The sequence below is a fragment of the Antennarius striatus genome, chromosome 4 (assembly GCF_040054535.1).
Source record: "Antennarius striatus isolate MH-2024 chromosome 4, ASM4005453v1, whole genome shotgun sequence".
Taxonomy (NCBI): Eukaryota; Metazoa; Chordata; class Actinopteri; order Lophiiformes; family Antennariidae; genus Antennarius; species Antennarius striatus.
Genome location: NC_090779.1, coordinates 13,431,551 through 13,454,264, shown reverse-complemented (window position 1 = coordinate 13,454,264; position 22,714 = coordinate 13,431,551). Strand labels below are relative to the sequence as shown.

Below are 22,714 nucleotides of genomic sequence, written 5' to 3'. Positions count from 1 at the left end.
GGTTCCTAGAGCTGTTAAATTAACTGACTAGTTTGAAGATGTTCATTAGTCTTACAAAGACAGTAATTCATCAGTAAATCTTCTGCTTTTCCAGATAAAACCAAGGACTCAGAGCACCCAGGTCTACCAGCCCCCAAACCCCTGTCCCTGCAGCCTGGCCTAAACTCCTCCAGAAGCTCCATTCCTCACTCGGTGCCCAGCCTGGTGCCCTGTCACCTGGGGAAGCATCACGCTGCTGCTGCTGCTGCTGCTGGGGGGATCCATGGGACGCTGGCGGCTGCAGCGTTGACTCACAGGATGAGCGAAGCAGCATGGTTAACACATCAGCGAAGACAAGGGCAGGAGAGGGAAGGTCCATTGGAGATGGGTCTCAATTCACCTGGGAAATGGGCGGAGCCAAAGAGAGACAACCACAGGTGAGGATTGTGAAAGAACTGGCCTAAGAAAAGGTTTCATCCTTCTGCAGTTTTACTCAATTAGGTGAGACTTTGAACTTGTTTTTTTTTATTTTCTTGAACAGAACCAACTCAGTACGTCACATCACGGGCAGCAAAGATGTGACTCCCTGCCTCGGTGCCCCACCCCCCCTTATCTCCCCCAAGAGTCTCCATCATCCTCCTGCCCCTTCCACTACACTGTGGAACCCAGCCTCCCTTGTCGACGCTCCTGCAGACTCACGCAGGAGACTCACCCCTCCCACACCGCCCAGTCGACCTCCACCCGGACTGACCAGAGCTGACAGAGTCCCCCAGAGCTGGGGGGGGGAGAAGCTGGAAGATGGAGGCAGAAGGAGAACAGAAGGAACGGAAAGATGCGCCTCAGTGAGAGGAGTTGGTTTGACAGAAACAGGCTCCTGGAGCAAGGCGGAGCAGGACCGAGCCGTCCAGAGCCTTTACCACCGGCATCACACCAGCAACCTCTACCACAGGTCGTGTGTGGCTCCTGATGCTGGGAGGCAGCACCAAACGGCCTCCCCACCCCCGCTGAGGGAACGCCAGCCACATGACAGCATGCTGGTGTACGACGAGGTTCTCCAGCAGCACCGCTGGCTGCTCAGTAAGCTGGACCTGGAGGAGAGGAAGAGGAGGGAGGCTAGAGAGGGAGGTGAGCGTGGAGCTGGATAGAGAGGGGATTTTTTTTTCACTGTGGTGAATAGATGCTGCTGTTAATACGACAAAACCATCGACTTAAAATTATTTATGATGACAGTTAATTCCTCACATCCTCTGCTGTTATCAGGTTATTACTATGAACAGAATGAGTCATATGATGAGAGCGATGAAGAGGAGGTGAAAGCCCATTTGAGGAGAGTGACAGAACAGCCTCCACTGAAATTGGACACATCCTCAGAGGTAAATGAATACATCCACGTTTCATAGTTACACGTGGAGATTAGTTATTGGATTAGTTATTAGACTGATCTTTACTTGTCTAACTTTCTCCCTATGAAGAAAGTGGACTTTCTGCGTGTGTGTGGTCTAACTACACTGACCCATCGTGATGAGCTCCTCGCATGGAAGAGGAGGAAGAGGAGGAGGGTGATGAGAGAGCGCAGTCTCTCTCCACAGGCTGTGCGATGCAAGAGAAAGACCTCCTCGCCTTCGAAAATCACAACTCCTTTAACGACCCCGTACTCAGCCGAGCAGATGGACAGCACCCCGAAGCTGGAGGAGAAGAAGGACTTCCTCCTCATGTTCAACCTTTCCCATGTTAGCCCCCAGCAGAGGAGAGGTAAATTTGTGAAACACCCCCACTCTACTCTTCCTACACGCCACAGTTTTTTCTGATTTTTCCTAATAGAAAATGCAGTTTGTTGATGTTGTTGCTGTTTACTGAGTGTGGGAGAAAGGAGACAAAAATAAAGATAATCTAGATAGGACCTGAATTTATAAATATAGATTTAAATTTTTATCTGCCATTGTGAAAAGAACAGTGTAGAAAAAGAAATAGATTAACCTCCATGGAAAGTTTTGTGATATCTCAGTGAAGTTACATATTTGTTGTTCTATTTCCAACACTACCTTATCCAGGTCAATATTTTAAGTCATATTTTCAAATATAAGTGACAGGTGTTCTCATTCTGTCTTTTTCTCTGTAGATAAGGAGAGGACAGAGGAGCTCCTGAGGGCAATTCAGAGGAAGACTGTGACGTTGGATACACTCCGATATAATCCTTTACCTCTGAGCAGCAGTCCTCCTGCTCTGTCATCTGGTGAGATTCACACAGACAAACGGTCACATGATGTTTAAAGTTACAGAAACTCTTTCTAAACTCTTTCTTTTTTAGGCGAATCCTCATCTGCTTCTCCGTCGTGTCAATCAAACGGGCATTTGGACCCAGACTCCCCCAGCCCTTCCCCTCCCCACCTTCTCAAACCGAAGCGTCGCCTCCAGAATGACACACTCAAACCTGCTCTGGACTCCCACACAGCCTGCATCCCTCTGCCCTCAACTCTCCATCGTGAAAAGGCTGAATTCACGGAGGCTCCATCAAACAAGAAGCACCAGGGAATCCAGAGCAGCGTTGTGGCTTCTCCTCAGAAAAAGGAGCCAAGTCCTGTGCAGAATGGATGGAATCGCCCCCCTGAGAGCTTCACACCAGAGGCCTTTGCTCAGCATTTCCATCAGGCTGTGCTGCAGTCCACAAACAGCACGCTGCAGAGTAAAGGTTAGCCATTCACCTGCATGCATGCTGGCCCATTGGGGATGCTTGTCAATTAGAAAATGACAATGTTCTGCCACCTAGTGGTGGTTAGGTGCAATATACATACCACATGAAAAATGGATGTAAAGTCTGATGTGGCCTTTTCGTCTCTGTTTTTTCTTCTAGGAATCTCAAACTGCATCTCTGGCACCAGCCTGAAGGCCGGCCGTTCATTTCCTCACAGCAACTCTCATCTGAAAAGCTCAAATCCTAACCACGCCTCTCAGCACACACACATCAATGGCCATCACTTCCATTTCCCCGCAGTCAGCAAGAACACTCCAGGACCACAGGAAAACCTTTCTGATGAGGATGAGTCTAGTCAGGAGGAGGAAGACGAGGAGGAAGAGTTGGAAGCATCATCAAATAAGTGGAGAGGAATTGAAGCTATTTTTGAGGCCTACCAGGAGTATGTTGATGGTGAGTTAGTGTAATAAATGTAGCTGTTGATTAATATCAGATTTTTAAGGCTGATACCAAACATGGCATTTAATACTTAACAAACTGATGACAGCCAATACAATGTTGAATGAATTGTGAGTACGAACTGAACCAAGCAGGGCAATTTGCATTTGAAAAATGTATTTTTATTTTTCTTCTTTGTAAAACCAACTAATATAATGTTGGTTTATAAACCCTTAAAGAGTTTATATTAGAGGGGTTTTTCTGCATTTATATTAGATAAACAGGTAATTTTACCTAATTTTTATATTTTGTAAAACTCCCTCCTATTTACTAACCTAAGTTCTAGATGCTTCTGCATCTGCACTTGTGCTTAACTAGTAGTTTGGTTCAACTACAGCTGTAAACAAACCAGTAAGTTAATCCTGCTCCTCTGCTGAGGTCCTGAGGCCTGTACCATAAAGCTTGATGAACCTAGCCGGGCTTTTTCTTAGTTATCTGGCTTCACTTAGCGAGACATCCACCCTCCGGATTTTTGGTACCATAAAGCCGGCTATCAACTCACTAATTCAATTCAGGCTTGTCCACTCTAGATCTGTGCGCGCTCACATAAAAAGGGCGGAGGTTGCTGCATGCGACCAATCGCAAACATGCAACAAACCGGCCCGAGCCGCATATTTCACAGCGGAGGAGCAAACAATAATAATTAATAAATAAGAGCAATACAAATCAATAATCCAGGCAAAAAGCAACACAGTAGCAGCTGCCAAACGGCGCAAGGATCGCTGGCAAAAATCGCGAACTGTGTCAATGCAGAAGTTAGTTCCATTATAATATTACTTCCCCACTATGACTGCACTTGTATATCTGACTACAGTAACATTTGTGTGTTCCATAAATGTATGTGTGTACGACATTTTTCGTTATGGCACGTGATTGTAGCCCCCGCGACTTTATGAATAGCTCTACATACTGTGTTCTTCACAAGGTTTTGGGCATCAAGAATACATAAAAGTACCTATGAATGAATGAATCAATCCATGATTTACTTAAACAAATAATTGATTAATGGCATTTTATCTGTGGCTTGCTTGTAACCCACCCAATGAGGGATTTAAAGACATCATAATAATTATGAACATCACTAAGAAATATATTAACTGTGGCAAAGAACCTCGGTGCAATGCACACTGTCTGCGGGACTGTCAGCACGTGGTTGCAGTGCATTACATTACTGATGTAAGGCTCCAGCAGCTGACAGATGTAATGTAACCCCTCTCCCCAAAACCTCTACCTTTCGTAAAGTGATTGTTCAGGCAATTCGAACGGATTACAGCGATCTCTAAATATTCTCTCGCTCCTGAGCGCTCTTCTTACAAGCTGTGCACCAAGATCCACCGGGTTCTCATAAAACGGACAGCCCATTTTCCAAGAGAACTGATTGGTCAGTAGGTGGGGCTGTTATACCCGCTGAGCTCTGATTGGTCAGTAGGTGGGGCTGTTATACCCGCTGAGCTCTGATTGGTCAGTAGGTGGGGCTGTCATACCTGCTGAGCTCTTATCCTGAACTTATCCTACTCCGGAGCAGGTTAGGTGTTCAGCATAGGTTACCGCGACAACGTAGCCTGATAGAAAGTCAGCCACCTTTATGGTACCGAAAAGCCAGGGTTAAGGCTGAAGTTATCTCGCTAAGCCGTAATCCAGCTTTATGGTACAGGCCTCTGGTCTGAGGTCTGAAACCCCTCACCACAAACTGTAATGATTATTTGACCATTATAAATTAAAAAATTAAATTAAATTAAATTAAAAAATAAAGTAAGCACCTGTTATTGTAAAATAGAAAAAAAAATGGAACATGCAGAAAAACATCAGAAAATAAAAAATAAGTAAAGAAATAAGTAATTGAATATTTATCCCACAGGTGACTACTCACCTACTATTGGACCATACTTTAAGGTGATTTGCGTTAAAGACATATTAACCTTTAAATCATGTCTATGTGTTTTTCTCTGCGCAGAATGGAGTATAGAGAGGCAGGTTCTTCATGGACAGTGTAAAAGACTTGAAGTACAGAATTACAACCTGACCCGAACTGCAGAGCAGCTCTCTCTCACTATGGGGGTAAGTATCTGAGGATAATGGTGCTTACGTGACTCATTGGGTTGTTCACATTAATATATTAACAATCTTATAAAGTCAGTGTTCCCATTTGACATTTGGATGTATGTTTGTGACTGGCACAGTGCGGAAAATCTTAGTTTTGTCTTTTGATTTCTAGGAGCTGGTGAGCCAGAGGCAGAAAGTCAGAGAGGAGAGGGAGAGACTGCAAGCTCAGCTGGAGCACTTCAGGCGATGTTTAACACTACCCAGCATTCACTGGGGCAGGGGCCAAATCAATGGGCACACACCGAGGTGACCTCTGACATAGATTGGAACAGATGCGCATCTTTCATCGAAGGAGCAGTGACAAGAACGAGACAGGCTGGAGCCGGGCCGCTCCCTGCACTGGAAACACTTGGAGGATCCAGTCCCTTGCCTTGCTACTCTCCTGCTGTATGTCTGGACAGTCACCTTCTCTAATAGTGCACTGTGTAGGTGAACCAGCATGTTTGTCAGAGCCGTGCTGATCCTTCCCATTAGTCCCTGAGATTGCTTTCCACTTTTATGCTCATAATATAGAATTTTTGCATACATTATATTGATCTAATGAAATGTATTACATGGCACAAATCTGTAGCCTCTCTGGACAGCTAAGAAAGCAGAATTTGAATGTGAGGCGGCCACTTGCTTAATACTCAGAGATTGAAAATTGAGTCAAGGAATCAAAACACACCTCAGGCCTTAAACTTGATGGGATGCACTTGAAATGAAAATGGAAGAAATACTTGACCATCCTCTATGTGGTGTCAAGTGAGCACTGCATCTGATGGATGAAGCACTTTGTGTGCTGGTGAAGGTTCTGCAGAGGATAGATAACACCTAAAGGATATTATCTATAGAATGACAAATGATATTGGTGATGTTTTTTGAGGTTTAATACTTTTTCCACTGGTAAAGTCACTTGTGATAGACAAAGAGTTTTGTATGTGTTATTGTTTTAACAATTTCCTGTGGGGGCTATAAGGTAAATTTCATTTGAATTGCTGCTGGTCAGAATAATAGGACAGCTGTACTTGGAAAAATGTGAAGTTAAAGATGTCTGGGGGTTGACTAGGATGGACTGGAGATAGAGGACAACATGCAGACTTTGTCTCATGTCATCATCAAGTTGTCATGATTATAGTTCAGATGGTTTATGAGGCTTTTTGAATTTTTGCACGTTTTCCTAGATAATCGGCATCACTACAAACACAAGACTACAGTAGATCTAGACACGTCCAACATTACAAATATTTCACACATCTTATGGTGAGTTACTGGCATTAGTTTGAAAAACTAAGTTAATTTTATTAAGGACATGAAAAGGCCCATATCTTAAACTCTTCAGTTATTTTTTTTACGGATGACATGTACAACACAAAGATGCTATCTCTTTATAACAATAAGCTACATGTTCTCTAGTCTTTTCATGAGACTTATTTTGGTTCAAGCCATGTAAAACAATTCTGGTCTCTGCCTTTGAATATTGAAATCCCAGGAATCCGTTCCCTCAAGCTGCAGTAGCAAAGTCCCCAAATGATTTCCTGCATCACCAGATTCTTTCTGTGAAATGTTGAATCTTATTTTCAATCAGTTGCTCTGTAATGTATTATTTGGGATGTATAATTGTGATTAATTATTTATTAACATATATTGCTGTACATTTTGATGGAAATTTACATTAAAATATTTATAAAATATATTTCTGTTGTTGTCATTGACTATACCTGTATACTACGTGGGCAATGTAATGAATTTCTTCTATTGACATGCGGATGGAACACATGTATAAATTCAGTAGATATATGCATGATTAATTTAATTTTTGCCTGGAGCAGAGCTACAGAGTCCAAAATCCAGAAATTAGCCTCCATATTATTTTACTGCATCATTCTAAATACCTTCTCAAATATTCCCATAAAACAGGCAACAGATGACAAGGTAGCTAGGACAGTTTTTATATTCTACATGAATTTCGCTTACTTAAACTCTACAATGAATATTTAATCGTGTTAAGATCATGAATGTGCAGGCAGTGGGAAATTTTATTATATTTGGCTACAGCTTCTTCTCATTTAGTTATTCTAAATCTTCTCATTCAGAAGGCTGTGGTGTTTCAGACAAGGAGATCAAGGTTGGTGATGTGTTTGTTATAAATAGACTCAACAGTGTAAACTCCATTTTAGAATTCCTTACATCCAAGTAGCCACAATGCAAGTTGGCTAAAATATTTTTTTGATATTTTGGTTTAACTGTTCAAAAGAATGGGTTTCATACTTTGAGTAAATCCCTGTTAGAAAGATAACTTTAAACAACACATCATAGGAAGAAAAATGATAACACCTCCCTTGTATAGTAGGGCTATGAGCAGCTGTTTGCAATAACCATATCACACAAGAACTATTTGAATAGCTCAATAGCATGGATTGTAATGCCCCCCCCCCCCCACACACACACACATTTAACACCAAATGGTATTTTGATGGCTACTGCAGTTTCAAAATTATTTAAATCCCCAAAAGGCTTATATTTACAAATCTAATGTTAAAACGCTCCTCTGGAGCTGCACTGCTTCTTTGGACACCCTTAACCTCTAGGATATACAGGAAGTTGGATTCCATTAAGTTTAAGGAAAACTGGGGAAAAGCATCAGAAAACATCCCAGAACATTCTAGTGTTTGCTCATGGCTGACTTGAGTCTCATAGAAAATTTCTGGGGGAATTTCAAGGTTATTGCAGCAAGTAAACCCAGGAGTATTACAGAACAGGAGATCACTGCCCATTGGGAAAAGCAAAGACTCTTAAACAACAGTACAACATGCTAGTATCTGTCTGCATGATTGCAGCAAAAGGGTCAGATTCTAGAGAGAATCTGCAAGCTGCTGTAGTCAGCACAAGTAACATTTTGTTTTATATGTGTAGGGGAAAAAACCCCCAGTTGTAACATGTTTTGTGATGGGATGATCACAAAACGTGTCACACAGTTATACTGCATTCACTCAAGAAATGCAGGAAATAGGAAGATAAAAGAAGGAGGGTTTATTCAGATCTTATATGCCATCATGACACAAAATAAAGACATAAAGGCAAGTCCAGCATTTTTATACATTTTTTTATGTTTTCAAACTACTATACTGTATATCTTAATGCATGAAATATCTGTGTATTTGTCACTTTACATAATCACAATGAACAGGGATAATCTAATACTATCTATTCATGAGCAACAGTGTTAATTATCAAATGTTTTCAGTAACAACACAAAACACATTAATAGCATCAATAAGACAAACGATATACTGGATACTGAGGTGACATATTTGACTTTCAATTTTAAAACACACACACAAACACACACACACACTCACACACACTCACACACACACACACACACACACACACACACACACACACACACACACACACACACACACACACACACACACACACACACACACACACACACAAATCATGGCAAAAGATCTTTGCCTTATTAAACCATCATGTGACAAACCCAAGGTGGACTCCTGTGAGAATGAATGGCAGCTATTCAGATGGGTTCTGGATAACTACCAGAAGAAATTCATTTTCTGCAGAAGAAAAGACAAAGGAAATAAATGTAAAAAACGTTTTTCCTAATTTACTGCTGGTAATTTCAATAATTTAATATCACACACTCACCTGGAGCAACCAAGATTTCATGTTTCTTGGAGCGTATGCGGAGGAAAGTGAGGTCGTTCTGAGGGTCAATATCTCTGACTGTGCTTCTGGCCTTCATCGAGAGGTGGCGAAGAAGTCCAGCATACTGAACGGCAGTGGAATTATCTAAAGTTGTTCTGATGGGAATACCTGAAACCAGAAATCTTTTAAGTCAAAGTATAAGGTGTACATGTTAGATAGATAGATAGATAGATGGACGGACGGAAGGACGGACGGACGGACAGACAGACAGACAGACAGATAGATGGATATTATTAATCCCGGAGGAAATTGCACAATAGAAATAATAGATAACATATAACATAATAGAAAATGTCTTTTTATGTGGTAATGCACGTTGACTTACCTTCTGCATTGACGACTATTGTTCCAATCACACCTTTGTGAGTCTCAATCCTCCTTAGTGTTTCCTCTACTTTAGCCTGGAGAATAAAATAAAAAAAACATTTCATAAAACATTTGACCCGCGGATGAAGCGGCAGAAAATGAATGAATGAATGAATTTACAGAGCATGCTTTTAAAACAAGTGTAAAGATAACAATTAAAGATAAAGATTAATATAAGTCGACATTTTATACACACTAATATCATTGTAATAATCATTAGCATGTTAACAATTGGACACGTAAGAAATGTATGTGTGTAGCCCTTACCATTTTGTCTGCGATAAGTTTTCCTTGGATCCGCTTTGTGTCTGTGTTGCCAATGGAAACGGAAGTGACGTCAGTTTCAAGCGGAAAGGCCGCATACCCTCATTGTGTGGCGGTGTGTCGGGAGCTGGTGAACTCTACTGCAAAAATGCCTGAGTTAGCGGTTGAAAATGTGGTCGTTCATCCTTTAGTATTGCTCAGCGTGGTTGATCACTTTAACAGGTCTGTATTTGTAATATTTGTTGTCAGTCTTTAACAAACGATACAATTATAATAGCCGGAAGCAAAACGTTGATGCTAAGCTAATGTTTGCCCTGCTGAGTCAGTCCCGTTGATAGTGACTACAGGACTGACATGACGGGCTGGCTACTTGAACGAAATTGGGGTTGTTCGTCAGTTCGCCACTGTTAGCAAACATGTTTATACTGTTAAATTAACAGATATGGATTGATTGGCAGTTCAAGTGTCGATATGTATAAAGGCACGTTGTTATTTTCATTCGTTGGCGATTGGAAGACCTCGACATTGGCCTAGCCTACATTAGCAACCTAGCTAACGTCTTAGCTAAGTTGCCTATGCTTGAACCATGTCATTCATTTCGGTTCCAACTATCGTTAACTAACATGATGCTTTCGTTTTCTTTTTATTTTACTTTTTTTTTTTTTTAGGACAGGAAAGGTTGGCAATCAGAAACGAGTGGTGGGGGTCCTTTTGGGATCATGGCAGAAAAAAGTTCTTGACGTCTCAAACAGTTTTGCAGGTGAGTGTTAAGTTAGTACAGTACTAGTTGTAGTAGTAGTAGAACTTTATTTGTCCCTTAAGGCGGTTCCGTCAGCACACTGAGTACACTAAAACACAGAAAAAGCACACAGAAGACACCAGCAAATAGAAAGTAGTACCAACACCAAGTACAGTAATAAATAACTCACCAATATACAATATATAAGTTGGCAGCTTTTGAAAGACTTGAGGGAAATGTATTTACAATATAGTACAACATTATTTTACACGCAGTTGGTTATCCCAGTGGCACCCATTGGGCTAATCGGGGTCCAAGCAGCCCGCCACGGCTGTCTTTTGATGGGGTCTCAATAGACTGTCTCACAAGAGACACATGATCCAGATATTTATTATTTCATTATTTCATTGTTGAATGTTTAGTCATTATAAAACAGAATGTAAGATAAACGACTGTTCAAAAAGCTGAAGGTGTGTCTTGGTGTTCAAATATATTTTAGGTCTCTATTGATTAAAATTTGAAAGGCAGATAATCTGTATTTTCAACAGTTACTTGCCAACTATCAAATATTGTAAAACTTTCCTTCTGTGATAAAGGCATGCTTTTCTCACCAATTCTTCTGTTATTATATTTGCACCTCCATTCTGTAAATACTAACTTTACAATGGGGTAAATATTGTAACTGTTTGCTTTCAGTGCCATTTGATGAGGATGACAGGGATGACTCTGTGTGGTTCCTGGATCACGACTACTTGGAGAACATGTATGGCATGTTCAAGAAAGTTAATGGTAAAGGACTGCTGCTTTCTGTGACAATAACTTGTTTTATAAATATTATATAGGCCCTATTTGCCTTGTGAGTAATGGTCTTCCTTGGTTTTTAGCCAGAGAACGAATAGTTGGATGGTACCACACCGGGCCCAAGTTACATAAGAATGACATTGCCATCAATGAGCTCATCAAACAATACTGTACCAACTCGGTGTGTACCTACTTCATTCTGCCTAATGTTATTTGTTGCTGTCTTTCTGTTTTCCTTGTTCTGTTAAATAACTCTCCTTTATTTTCTCTTACAGGTCTTAGTAATTATAGATGTGAAGCCCAAAGATCTTGGTCTACCAACAGAAGCTTACATCTCTGTGGAGGAAATTCATGATGTAAGTGGATTGCAGATTGAATTGAATCATATAGAATACCAGTTTTTCCTGAAACTGTTTGGACTAAGTTGTGACAGGAGTTTTTCATTGAATCAAAAACGGCTAATAATAAACAGCATCTCTGGGTAACACCTCCTGTGATCTACAAATAAATGTGTTTTATGAGCACTCTTTATATTCAATCTGCTTAAAACGTAATACCCCATATTTTTCAATTGCATTTTTCATGTTTTTTTATGGTACTTAACAAGCTATATTTGAAGTAAAGATAGAAACAATTTCATTGTGGATTTAATATTTTTAGGATGGAACTCCAACGTCAAAAACATTTGAACACGTCACCAGTGAAATTGGAGCAGAGGAGGCAGAAGAAGTGGGTGTGGAGCACCTCCTCAGGTATTAAAACAAACCTTTGGTTCATATACTTTTTGTGATCAGAAAGTTCAACACATTGAGTAAATTTTAACACATTCACACACGTCTACAGAGACATCAAAGATACCACGGTGGGCACTCTGTCACAACGCATCACAAATCAAGTTCATGGGCTGAAGGGACTCAACTCCAAGCTTCTGGACATCCGTTCTTACCTTGAGAGAGTGGCAGCAGGGAAACTTCCCATTAATCATCAAATCATCTACCAGCTGCAGGATGTCTTCAACTTACTGCCAGACGTAAACCTATTGGTAAGATGGTTGTGTTTGAGATATATTTCTTTAATATTATTTTACAACAGGTGGAAGGAAATCTGTTGAATTTGTGTGATCTTAATTTATTTTAAGCTTCAGGTGGTGTAACATGAAATATTTTGATTGAGTTGGTTCTTCTTTGGTGGACTAACAGACAGACGAACACACAAACACTGACAAATACAATACATCACGGCTTTGAAGTGGGATGTAATTAAAATCAAAGCAATTAACAGGAAAAAGAGGTCACACCCCCTAGTGTCCAAATGAGCTTCTTCTTTTGTCCACAGGGGAGCGACCTGGGTTGGGTTTTGTTTGTCTACTGTGGACAGTCGTGATGTCTTCCACAGTAAATGTTGTGATTCACACCTTACACAGTTTTGTATTGTATGTAATTTAGCCACATGATCCGTCTTATGAGTGGCGTATTGTTTTGTGATGCTGAATATTCTGTCTTTTCAGGATTTCACAAAAGCCTTCTATCTGAAGACCAATGACCAGATGCTGGTGGTCTACCTCGCCTCGCTCATACGGTCTGTGGTGGCTCTGCACAACTTGATCAACAACAAGATTTCCAACCGAGACGCAGAAAAGAAAGAAGGACAGGAAAAGGAGGAGGGCAAGAAAGAGAAGAAAGATGACAAAGAGAAAAAAGATGACAAAGACAAGGAGAAGGAGAAAGTGGACGGTGCCAAGAAAGATGAAAAGAAGAAAAAATGAGTTCTTTCACTAAGCTCTTCTCTCAATCATGCCGTCCTCATCTGGAGAGTGTTCTACTTTCTGCCATCAGTCACAGTCATGTATGTGGGTCTCAGGCTAAAAGTAGGACTCTGTATGGGGAATGGTGTCATTTGAGATTTGGCCTCGCCGTCACAAGGCTCTCATAAAGACTCTTATCTTACAGAGATGATGGCGTTTGTGTTTTTGGTTTTCTGAACTATGAGGGCGTCCTACTGGTGTGGAATAACACCTAGTATTGATTTTTTTGTAATATGGAAAACGTTTTTTCTTTTGACTATAACTCATTAAATTGGGATCATATTAAATGTGTTTTCATTGTTCATATTTGTAAATATGAAATATGGTTTCTAAAGTATGCATTAAATTTGGTCAGAACAGTACAGTATTTTCCGCACTATAAGACGCACCTAAAAGCCTTTAATTTTCTTGAATCAACTGTGCTTTATAATCCAGCACGCCTTATATAATGAAAAAGATTTAGAATATGTCATTCAATGAAGGTGCTTCTTATAGTGCGGAAAATACTGCATATTGTAAAACTTAAGCGTGATTGTGAGACTTCACAGGTTTATTAAGTCGATAGAAATTAATATGATTATTTTAAAGTCAAAGCTGCTAAATTTGTTCTGTTTGGGAGTATTTGGGAGTAATTTACAACATACTACAGTTTGATACTGTATACGGAAAGTAAACAATGATAAATGATTCATAGGTTAAAGTAAAATGTGAGCTCTTCACTACATAGCATGTATTTAGTCTGGTAATAGAAGTACTTAAACACCATCAGAACAGATAGAACTGAATCACGTGCAGCGGCGGAGTCATCCGTTACATTTTTAAAACTGCGTCACCCGCAGCGTCTCTCCCTCTAGCCTCCAGAAACACGCAGCGATGGCCCGCTTCTGGGAACCAGCGCGGCGCGTTCTGACTCCGGTTTGTGTCGGTTAAATCGGATTAGCGGGGAGGTGAACTAGATTCTGACGTCAGGGGATTACAGCCCGGGAGAGTCGCGTCGCGTGCGCGGCTCGCCTCGCCTCGCGCGCGCTCACGCGCAGCAGTGTTCGTTGATAGAGAAGCGGCTCGCGCCTCCTCCAGCCAATCAGGACCTCCATCATGACTCCTCAAACGTTTGTCCGGGACTGAGCGAGGCGGACGGCAGCGGAGAGAACATGGCTTCGTACTTGCAGGTGAGGCTGCGGAGCTGCGCCGCTTGTGCCGGCGGTGGCGTCGGGGTGTGGCGGCGCTCGAGGCGCGGCGGCCTGTCGTGACAGACGCCAGGTGGTTTCCATCAGTCCGCCGCCATAAGTAGAGTCCGTCACCGGGGCGGGGGAAACAGGTGGCTGAGTGGCAGCGGAGCCGCTGCTGGGATTAGAGGCGTCTTTTAGCGGACGTTAAGGCTCCGTGACCCCCGGGGTAGTGACGTCCTGTTATGTTACAGATCGCTGATGATGAGAAGGGCCACGAGCTGGACCTGTTCTGTGTGCCCAGACATTATGAGGACGACCTGGAGAAGGTGATCATCCCCCACGGCCTCATCATGGACAGGTAACCCGGTACACAGCCCGGCCCTCCGCTGGAAAGCACATCTAGATGTCGATTCATCAACGTTTGGGTTTGAGTTGGAATTTGTGTTATATTTTTAAAAAAATCTTAATTTTCACAGAATTCATTCATAATCAACTTAATTTAATTGGCAACAAAACCAAAGACACACGCAGGAAGAGAGAGATATTGCCGGCCAGTCCAGAACTGGTGTTCAGTGACCCGATCCAGACCCAGTGTGGATGGCTTTAATGACAAGGGAGTGGCTGTTTGTTATTAGATGGACTGAGGCATTGTCACTACTTCTCTAAAGCTCCCTTTCAGCCTCATGACTCTCGTGTAAGATCACTAAAGTGTGGTTAAACCTCTGATGTTTATAACTTCTTTAATACACTCCCTACATGTAGATGCACAACCATGATTAAAAACAGCCATTGTCTTTTTTCAAATTGAGATAAAAAAAGAGTTATATTTTTAAATCCCTACGGCACCTATGCGTTTTCCCCACATCCACACAAAACTGTATGAGAGACGCTCACCTGCGGATGCTGCGGTGGTCCGCCTCCGGGTCAGGGGCCAAACCGAGGCACTACCTGGGTGTGGCTTAAATAGCACATTGTGGAGCGCTGTCAGGCCAGCCCGGTACCTGGACTGAACCATTTTGGTTATTATTGGATTGTTTTGTATTTTAGAACATCACTAAAATATGTTTTATGTTGCCCCAAACTCCACCATGCCTTTAGTGAACATTTGTTTGCATTTTTCTCGGTTATTTTGCCCTCAGCTCGGACTTCAGGGGATAATTCTGCACAAAAGATCTGTGCTTTGTTTCATAGTGGCGCTTCATGTTATCACTTTTAATTCTTGCTACGTGTTCAGACCATATGAGGTAAAATGGTTTTGAACTGCCTGATGGAGGAATAAATATAAATTTCGTGCACTCATTGTTAACCAGCGGTTTACCTCATTAACCTCCCTTCGTTTGGAGCTATGCTGTCTCCCTTCTTCTGTGCTCCGCTGTAGCGGTAAACTCAGCGGTAGCGAGCTGTCTCACTTCCTGGTGCGCTGACAGTGCAGGGTAGACAAACGATCTGATTGGCTGAACTGAGTGGAGCTATTACCGTATTAACTGGAGGAGCAGCGCCCGCCGTCAGTAGCCGCGACCGTCAGTAAAAATGCACCAAGAAAATCTACTCTCGTGAATTTATCATGGAGTGGTCACGGGTCCGAACAGAATCCGGACCACGGTCCACCATTTGGTGACCCCTGCTCTATAGATAGAAAGAGCGAGAGAGAAGAGGAAAATAAAGGGGCACCAGATTTTTTTCCCTAGTGCTCCCAAATATATCTAATAGTCGCACTGATAAAAATTTGGGCGCATATGCGACCAAAATGGTCGCAATTTCGAGCCCTGCATACACACACCAACTCTGGTTTGCATAGAATTACATCAGTGTGGTTGTGTTGTGTATACTTGATGACATTCGGACAGTAGTGTTTAGACGTCCAGTGCTGTGAAATGGATTGTAAACAATTAGGTTTAAGTGCAGTATCATGTTAAGTTCCCCTCTCTGGTCACGAGAGCTGTCTTGCTACATCACTGTAATTTCCTCTGCACCGTTTTCTCACTCTGTGTGTGTACTCTCTCTCTCTGTGTCATCCACATCCAGGACGGAGCGCCTTGCCCGTGACATCATCCGGGACATGGGGGGACACCACATTGTGGCTCTGTGTGTATTAAAAGGGGGCTACAAGTTCTTTGCTGACCTTCTGGATTACATCAAAGCACTGAACCAGAACAGTGATAAATCAGTGCCGCTGACGGTGGATTTCATTAGGGTGAAGAGTTACTGCGTAAGCTGCCCTCTCATTTCATTTGGAACCACTGAGTGTTGTGTTGGTAAAATATGAATGAGAACGTGTGTGTGTGTGTGTGTGTGTGTGTATGCGTGTGCGTGTGCGTGCGTGGTGGCTTTGAAATGCATTTAAAAAGTGTGGTGTAGGTTTAAGGATTTTAGTGAAATAAATTGGAAGTAGTGAATCCAAACCAAAAGTACTGTACAGCCAAACTCTACTGGAACATAATTTCTCATTGTGTCTCCTAGAATGACAAATCAACAAACAGTGTGAGAGTCATAGGAGGGGATGAGCTGTCCAACCTCTCAGGCAAGGTAGGTCTGCTGCTGACAAACACAACACTGTTACAGCCTGTTGGTCTGTACACTGAACCAGATATTCTCTCATCTTAAATCTACAGAATGTGTTGATTGTGGAGGTAAGACTGCTTTATTTTGCATTAAATATACGTAATCCCAAACTGGGAAATTTAAATTACTTTTGGGTGTGAAAATGAAAATCTCTTTGAAAACTCAACAAATCAGAGTATGTTCATACAAATGTACTGTCATTAAATTGTACATTTTTATAGATAAAACTTTAGGTTCATTCAAACTGAATGTCAGTAACATAGAACCATTGTCAATCTGCTTCAGTTTTCCCGCCTGTCAAAATGATATGTCATCACCTCCAAGAGATGAATACACTGGTATAAATAGAGAGCTTATTTTTGTTTGATTCCACCATAACGTGACTACTTCTCATTCCTGCATGATCTAAAAAAGGATATCGTGGAGACGGGAAGGACAATGCAGACGCTGCTGTCTCTGCTAAGTGAATGTAATCCCAAAATGGTTAAAGTGGTAAGGTAAGTATCATCAGATTCAGTCCAGGAAAAGGAGTAAAAGACTGGCTGGTGTCACTGTGGAGACTGTTTATAACGGAGCTCTTAGCTAAATGGATCCCGTCCTGGAGTACTGCATGGGAGCACTAATGTGCTGGAAGGAAGGAGCAGCTTAAGAGTTAATCTGTATACTATTAACTGCACTGTGGAGGTGGAGTGTGGCCCTGAAAGCAGGTTGAAACAGGAAATGCATTAAAGTGGTATGGGCTTCCTCTGATACTTGGATAAATGATAAGAGCTTTTGTTTTTGTTGTGTATGTCATACGGGTTGAGTCAGCTTCATCCATGTACTATGTATTACATCCATGTGGCATTTAATCGTCGTCATACATTTGACGCCAAATGTCCTTTTTTTAATAACAATTCTTAATTGACCTACACTTGCCCAACATTAATCCTAATACCAATTTAACCACTGACCCACAAATCAGCTTTTTTGAGGATGCATCTTTTGTCCCCAACTGGACAGTCATCCTCCGTTAATGGAGGATGACTGTGGCTTGGCTTTTCTTATCAAACCGTGCCGACAGTTCTTGTTCCTTCTGAGGTATTGTGATATCTACCAGACATTCCTGCTACAATCTCAAAAAAATGCTCTGCATTTAATTGTAATTGTGGTGTTCAGAGCAACTCAGAATTCTCTTTGAAAATTGTCCATTGTTCAAGATAATTTGTAGACCTTTCTGTTTAAAGTCTTCATTTAGAAACATTTCTACATCGAGTAAAGATCAAGGACTGTGCTTGACATAAAAATATTTATATATAGTGCTCTGCAGGTTAAAATGGTTCCTTTAGTCTCTCCAATTATCCTCAGTGTCTTCGGATTTCTAGAGTGCGAATCACTGCCCCCCCATAGTTACCCCAGAAATATATTTTCCTTTTATTCAGGATTCTTTGAAACTGCTACTTGACTTGATAATTTCTTTGGTGTCACATGTTCTGTTTTTTTGTTGTGTGTCATTTTAGCCTTCTGGTGAAGAGGACCCCGAGGAGTTCAGGGTACAGACCAGACTGTGAGCAATTTTTTACTTACTTTATTTACCATAAAGACGTGTCTAGCAGTGATGTACGGCAGACCTTGTTTAATCTCAAACACTCACATGCATGTGTGGTTTAATGAAGAGCTGGTGAGCTGCTACTTTACAAAGCTTCCATGTAGGATTAACAGTCATTTCAGGAATATCTACTTCAAATGCAGCTGAGCCTGGCACATGCACACTAACACAAGCTTGATAAGCCCCCTGCTCACTCTGTTTCTGGTTATGTAATACTTTTAGGTTTGACTTGGATAATCTCTTTAAGATTGTCCCTCAAGGGCAGCTGTTACTGTAAGTGTTTTGACAGCTGATGCACATCCTCACACCGATGATAAAAGGCCAACATTAATAAATTCTCTACCCAGATTCTAACAATGGTGAACATTTGTTGATTTCAGATTGGCCTGAGATTTATTTCTCCTGTCCTTAAGGTAGCAGACTGTCACATGACTCCTATAGGTGAAGCTTGTGTTTGTGTGTTTTTCCAGACTTTGGCTTTGAGGTGCCTGATGCCTTTCTTGTGGGGTATGCTCTGGATTACAATGAGTACTTCAGAGATCTCAGTGTGAGTATATTCAGCTGATTTATTCATATGAAATGTATGAGAGCAATCTTATAAAATATTAACTATGTATGAGCTGCACGCTATAATTGTATGTAGTATTCATTCTCATAGGATGCTGCAGAATACTGCTGCACTTTGTAATGCAGTCCATATGTTGTGTATCAAAACAAATTTATTTCCAATATTTAATTTTTTTTAATTCAAAATTTGTCTATCTTTTGTGTATAATATATATATAAATGCATGTTTGTGTATATATATATGTATGTATATATACATATACACACATATATATGTATTTGTATATATTTTGTTTATGTATGTATATATATATGTGTGTGTGTGTGTATATATGTGTGTGTATATCTACAGTATATACATACACGCATGAGTGTACATGTATATATGCTGTATATATATATACACACACACATATAATATAATGCTCCCGCATTTCTTTGCATTGCACAAAAATAATGTACAATGAATGCAGGTAAATAATTATTTATGTATACTGATTGATTATAATCTTTTCTGCAATAAGAAATGATGTACAAAATTTGTACATGGCTCATGTTTTTTACCATCTACATGTTTGCTAAGTAATGGGTGTGCTGCCATGGAGATGTAGAGATGTAGACCCCCAACCTTTGAAAGAGCATACTTTAAAGTACCTAGACAAAAGAATCAATGTACAAAATCAAATTTCAAACATAAATTCACTGTTTTCTGGTTTATTTTTTTCACAGCACATCTGTATACTGAATGATAAAGCCAAGGAGAAGTACAAAGTGTGATCACCTGATGTGCTACAGAAGCAATGCCTCGATGATAGGACCACTGTGACAACCTTTTGGAGCTTTGCTGTTTTGAAACTTGTTTATTTTTTTACACACAAAATCCACAAAATGTGAAACTTGTGGATTTTAAAAAACTTCAAGAATATTATTTAATTTAAATGGGAACATATATGCATATTTTGGTTTTAAAGTTTTATTTGTGTGTATAGTTGACCTGTAAATTGGAGTTTTAAGTTGGAAACAGAACATGTCAATCACTTGTCTCAGGTTTATGTTCACTGAACTGTCAATCAGTTTCAAGTAGTCTCTATAGCGTTCGTATTTGTTTTGACATGTATCCTCAGTATGCCATACAAAAACTGACTTGGAATGTACTGTATGTTTTATTTCATATTGTCTGTTGTCATTGAGGACCAGTTAACAGCAATACAAATCCCACTAAACTCTGACTCCTCTCCTGTTGTCTCGTCTTCAACTTTAAAATGTAAAACTGCCAATTTTTATTTTGTTGCCATGTTAAACAAAGTAATGTTGCCATTCCCAGTCCATTCATGACATTTCCCTCCAATAACATACAGTGCATTCAGAAATTATTTGCTTTGTTGCAGCCTGGTGTAATAATCATTGAAATCTATTTTTCTTCACATTAATCTACTTAGTACCCAAAACTCAAAAAGTGAATATAAATAAAAATGTAAAATCATATAAAATTTTGCAAATTATTAGAAAGGAAAAACTGAAATGTAACGTTGGTTTAATTATTCGTACCTTCTGCTGCAAAACTCGAAATTGCACTCAGTCAACATTAATTTCCTTTGATAGTTGTTGAGCTGCAGTGGAGATGTGCTTTTGTGGCCAAGATCTCAACGATGACTCCGACCTACCTCCAGAGAGCCTCTAGAAGGTCAACCATCACTGCATCCTGAGACCAATTGGATCTTTATGGACTAGCGACTAGAAGGAAGCATCTCCGGGTAAAACACATGGAAGCCCACTTGCAGTTTGCAAAGAAGCACCTGAAGATCCCCTACGTCCGTGAGAAACGAGGTTCTCACCTGATCAAACCATGATTGAACTGACCTCAGTTCAATATTCAAAAAATAACATTTCATCGCCTGGCTAATACCTACCCAACAAATGAACAGGCTCCTTGCCTGTCCATTCATTCATTCATTCATTCATTCTCTGATCCTTGCTGGAGCCTACCCCCGCTGACACGCATACACACGGAAGGGACATTTCTGAACGATCAATCCGGCTGCGGTGCATGTTTTTGAGGGTGGGGGGCAGCAGGAGAAGCGTGTAGAGAACCCGAAGCCTCCCGGCTCCTAACGTGGGGTCGGTGCGTGTTGTGTTGTACGTTCACGGTGGTCACGTGTCAGGTGGACGGGGACAGCGACAGTGACGTATGCTTTCAAAGCTATTGGTCCGCTAGCATTAGCATTGGTCTGAGGCCGGTCATCGTGACGTCATATACACGGGACCGCTTCAAAGTACAGCAAGTCATGAAAGTGACCTGCTGTACTTTGAACTTCACTTCAAAATCCGTATTTTGTGGCGATCCATTCACTTCCTGCTTCTACCGTGGAACGTAACTGTTAGCATGCGGACTAAAGAGGAGACCATAGCCGCTTTGAAGCAGCTGGACTCCGCTGACAGCCTGTCTCATCCAGCGGGCCTGCCTAAAGCTGCGGTGCTGGTCCCGCTGTTCATGAAGGACGGACAGGTACACACCTTGATGACGCGGCGGGCCAAACAGGTAACCCGGAGATGGCTTTATTATTATTATTTTAAATCTCTGCCACGCTGTTTCCTAACATGTGGTGTCCTCAGCTGAGGACCAGCGGTGGTGAGGTGTGTTTCCCCGGTGGGAAGAAGGACCCGGGTGATGAAGACGATGTGGGCACGGCTCTGAGGGAGGCCAAGGAGGAGATAGGACTACCAGCTGGTCAGGTGGAGGTGGTCTGCAGGCTGTTTCCACTGGTGTCTAAGGTAGGACAGTTCATCTATCATCTATTTTTATTTGAAATCTGCTCTTCCCTTTGTGTGCTGCTTTCATGCGTTTCTTATACCACCTCTGATCTCTTCACAGAATGGTTTACTCGTGACCCCGGTTGTTGGTTTCATAGACGAGCCATTTTCTCCCAGTCCAAACCCAGCCGAGGTCAGCTCGGTCTTCTCGGTTCCTCTGGAGTTCTTCACCAGTGGGAAGGGCCATCGAGCTCTAAACGCCGCTTCCTGGATGCACTCTTTTCACTTTGCGGATCCTCATTCAGGAGAAACATTTCACATATGGGGACTGACTGCAATGATCGCCATCATGGTTGCTGCTTTTGCTTGTAGGAAAAAACCTGAATTTGAAATCGGTTTTGACATTCATGATCCAGTACCATTTTTTCAATGGAACCTACAGAGACAAATGAGTAAACTATGACCAATACAATCTTCATGAAACCACATTTCTCACAAATATATTAATTCTACTGCATTGATCTGAAACTTGATTTTACATTTACTTGAAGAAAAAAAAAACACATTGAAGTTTTTATTAATTCTTTTAATATAGCAGCAGGATTACAGATATAAACATAAGAGTATACAAATGTCCAGACAAGGCAAAGTACATGTTAATAATAATTCAAATGTATGATGACACACTGGGGTTGACCTTTATCCCGACTGTAGGGTCTTAAGGCTAAATACTAAAGCTCAAACTACACAGAACGGATACAACAGAACTGTTGGAGAATGTGGAATAGAAAGCGAACTAGGAAACGTGAGCAAACTGATTACACACAAGATACAGTTCACACTATTGGCAATTAACAGTTAATTTATCATGGGTGCTCCTTTTGATCAAGCATTTCACAGCAACAATAGTAATGTTGAATAGCACATCAACACAGGAAAGCTCTCCATAAAACAATCTCAACTGTCTCCTCCCTTTAACCTCACATGTACAAATCTCATGAGGCATGAATACAATATTTTCAACACAAAAAGTTGACAAAATTCACGGGTGAAGCTGCACAATATTGAAAGTACTCTGATATCTTGCGATGGATTTCCAAAGAGAAAATATGAAAAC

General features: G+C 41.2%; 5 protein-coding genes across 9 annotated transcripts in view; 4 read left to right on the top strand and 1 right to left on the bottom strand.

Annotated features, from left to right (window-relative positions):
- LOC137594220 (genetic suppressor element 1-like) overlaps positions 1 to 6,945 on the top strand; it is a 39,298-nt gene extending 32,353 nt beyond the window's left edge. For all 4 annotated transcript variants that reach the window (XM_068313561.1, XM_068313560.1, XM_068313564.1 and 1 more), the window contains exons 8-16: positions 95 to 416; positions 521 to 1,104; positions 1,240 to 1,352; positions 1,452 to 1,731; positions 2,099 to 2,212; positions 2,288 to 2,668; positions 2,831 to 3,124; positions 5,124 to 5,227; positions 5,385 to 6,945. In XM_068313561.1, coding sequence (XP_068169662.1) covers positions 95 to 416; positions 521 to 1,104; positions 1,240 to 1,352; positions 1,452 to 1,731; positions 2,099 to 2,212; positions 2,288 to 2,668; positions 2,831 to 3,124; positions 5,124 to 5,227; positions 5,385 to 5,522 — 2,330 coding nt within the window. In that variant the 3' untranslated portion in view covers positions 5,523 to 6,945. The remainder of the gene's footprint in view (positions 1 to 94; positions 417 to 520; positions 1,105 to 1,239; positions 1,353 to 1,451; positions 1,732 to 2,098; positions 2,213 to 2,287; positions 2,669 to 2,830; positions 3,125 to 5,123; positions 5,228 to 5,384) is intronic.
- A 1,795-nt stretch (positions 6,946 to 8,740) lies between these two features.
- On the bottom strand, positions 8,741 to 9,648 carry LOC137594331 (dynein light chain roadblock-type 2). The gene is made up of 4 exons (XM_068313747.1): positions 9,620 to 9,648; positions 9,312 to 9,387; positions 8,927 to 9,094; positions 8,741 to 8,835 (listed from the first exon to the last, which is right to left on the bottom strand). The coding sequence occupies exons 1-4, from the start codon at positions 9,620 to 9,622 to the stop codon at positions 8,792 to 8,794; spliced, it is 291 nt and encodes a 96-aa protein (XP_068169848.1). The 5' UTR covers positions 9,623 to 9,648; the 3' UTR covers positions 8,741 to 8,791.
- A 57-nt stretch (positions 9,649 to 9,705) lies between these two features.
- On the top strand, positions 9,706 to 13,241 carry psmd7 (proteasome 26S subunit, non-ATPase 7). Its single transcript, XM_068313210.1, has 8 exons — positions 9,706 to 9,838; positions 10,285 to 10,376; positions 11,052 to 11,144; positions 11,240 to 11,337; positions 11,432 to 11,512; positions 11,817 to 11,908; positions 12,000 to 12,198; positions 12,664 to 13,241. The coding sequence occupies exons 1-8, from the start codon at positions 9,765 to 9,767 to the stop codon at positions 12,919 to 12,921; spliced, it is 987 nt and encodes a 328-aa protein (XP_068169311.1). The 5' UTR covers positions 9,706 to 9,764; the 3' UTR covers positions 12,922 to 13,241.
- Positions 13,242 to 13,825: 584 nt separating this feature from the next.
- hprt1l (hypoxanthine phosphoribosyltransferase 1, like) lies at positions 13,826 to 20,284 on the top strand. The gene is made up of 9 exons (XM_068313565.1): positions 13,826 to 14,129; positions 14,381 to 14,487; positions 16,155 to 16,338; positions 16,590 to 16,655; positions 16,742 to 16,759; positions 17,106 to 17,188; positions 18,191 to 18,237; positions 18,750 to 18,826; positions 19,576 to 20,284. Exons 1-9 carry the CDS (start codon positions 14,112 to 14,114, stop codon positions 19,621 to 19,623), a joined length of 648 nt encoding a protein of 215 aa, XP_068169666.1. The 5' UTR covers positions 13,826 to 14,111; the 3' UTR covers positions 19,624 to 20,284.
- Positions 20,285 to 20,980: 696 nt separating this feature from the next.
- Positions 20,981 to 22,578, top strand: nudt7 (nudix (nucleoside diphosphate linked moiety X)-type motif 7). 2 transcript variants are annotated; one of them, XM_068312487.1, is made up of 3 exons: positions 20,981 to 21,352; positions 21,460 to 21,618; positions 21,719 to 22,578. In XM_068312487.1, the coding sequence occupies exons 1-3, from the start codon at positions 21,230 to 21,232 to the stop codon at positions 22,058 to 22,060; spliced, it is 624 nt and encodes a 207-aa protein (XP_068168588.1). In that variant the 5' UTR covers positions 20,981 to 21,229; the 3' UTR covers positions 22,061 to 22,578. The 2 variants fall into 2 exon arrangements, with proteins under 2 accessions (XP_068168588.1, XP_068168587.1); XM_068312486.1 differs by having other exon boundaries at positions 20,981 to 21,385.
- The last annotated feature ends 136 nt before the right edge of the window (positions 22,579 to 22,714 follow it).

Excerpts from the sequence above, each read along its gene's own strand:
- psmd7 (XM_068313210.1), top strand. The coding sequence starts at position 9,765 with ATGCCTGAGTTAGCGGTTGAAAATGTGGTCGTTCATCCTTTAGTATTG. Across the intron at positions 11,145-11,239 it reads CATGTTCAAGAAAGTTAATG|CCAGAGAACGAATAGTTGGA; the intron begins GTAAAGGACTGC and ends CTTGGTTTTTAG. Across the intron at positions 11,909-11,999 it reads GGTGTGGAGCACCTCCTCAG|AGACATCAAAGATACCACGG; the intron begins GTATTAAAACAA and ends ACACGTCTACAG.
- hprt1l (XM_068313565.1), top strand. Across the intron at positions 14,488-16,154 it reads CACGGCCTCATCATGGACAG|GACGGAGCGCCTTGCCCGTG; the intron begins GTAACCCGGTAC and ends ATCCACATCCAG. Across the intron at positions 18,238-18,749 it reads TTCAGGGTACAGACCAGACT|ACTTTGGCTTTGAGGTGCCT; the intron begins GTGAGCAATTTT and ends GTGTTTTTCCAG.
- nudt7 (XM_068312486.1), top strand. The coding sequence starts at position 21,230 with ATGCGGACTAAAGAGGAGACCATAGCCGCTTTGAAGCAGCTGGACTCC. Across the intron at positions 21,386-21,459 it reads TGACGCGGCGGGCCAAACAG|CTGAGGACCAGCGGTGGTGA; the intron begins GTAACCCGGAGA and ends TGGTGTCCTCAG. Across the intron at positions 21,619-21,718 it reads TGTTTCCACTGGTGTCTAAG|AATGGTTTACTCGTGACCCC; the intron begins GTAGGACAGTTC and ends ATCTCTTCACAG.
- LOC137594331 (XM_068313747.1), bottom strand. Across the intron at positions 9,095-9,311 it reads AATAGTCGTCAATGCAGAAG|GTATTCCCATCAGAACAACT; the intron begins GTAAGTCAACGT and ends TTCTGGTTTCAG. Across the intron at positions 8,836-8,926 it reads TGAAATCTTGGTTGCTCCAG|AAAATGAATTTCTTCTGGTA; the intron begins GTGAGTGTGTGA and ends TTTCTTCTGCAG.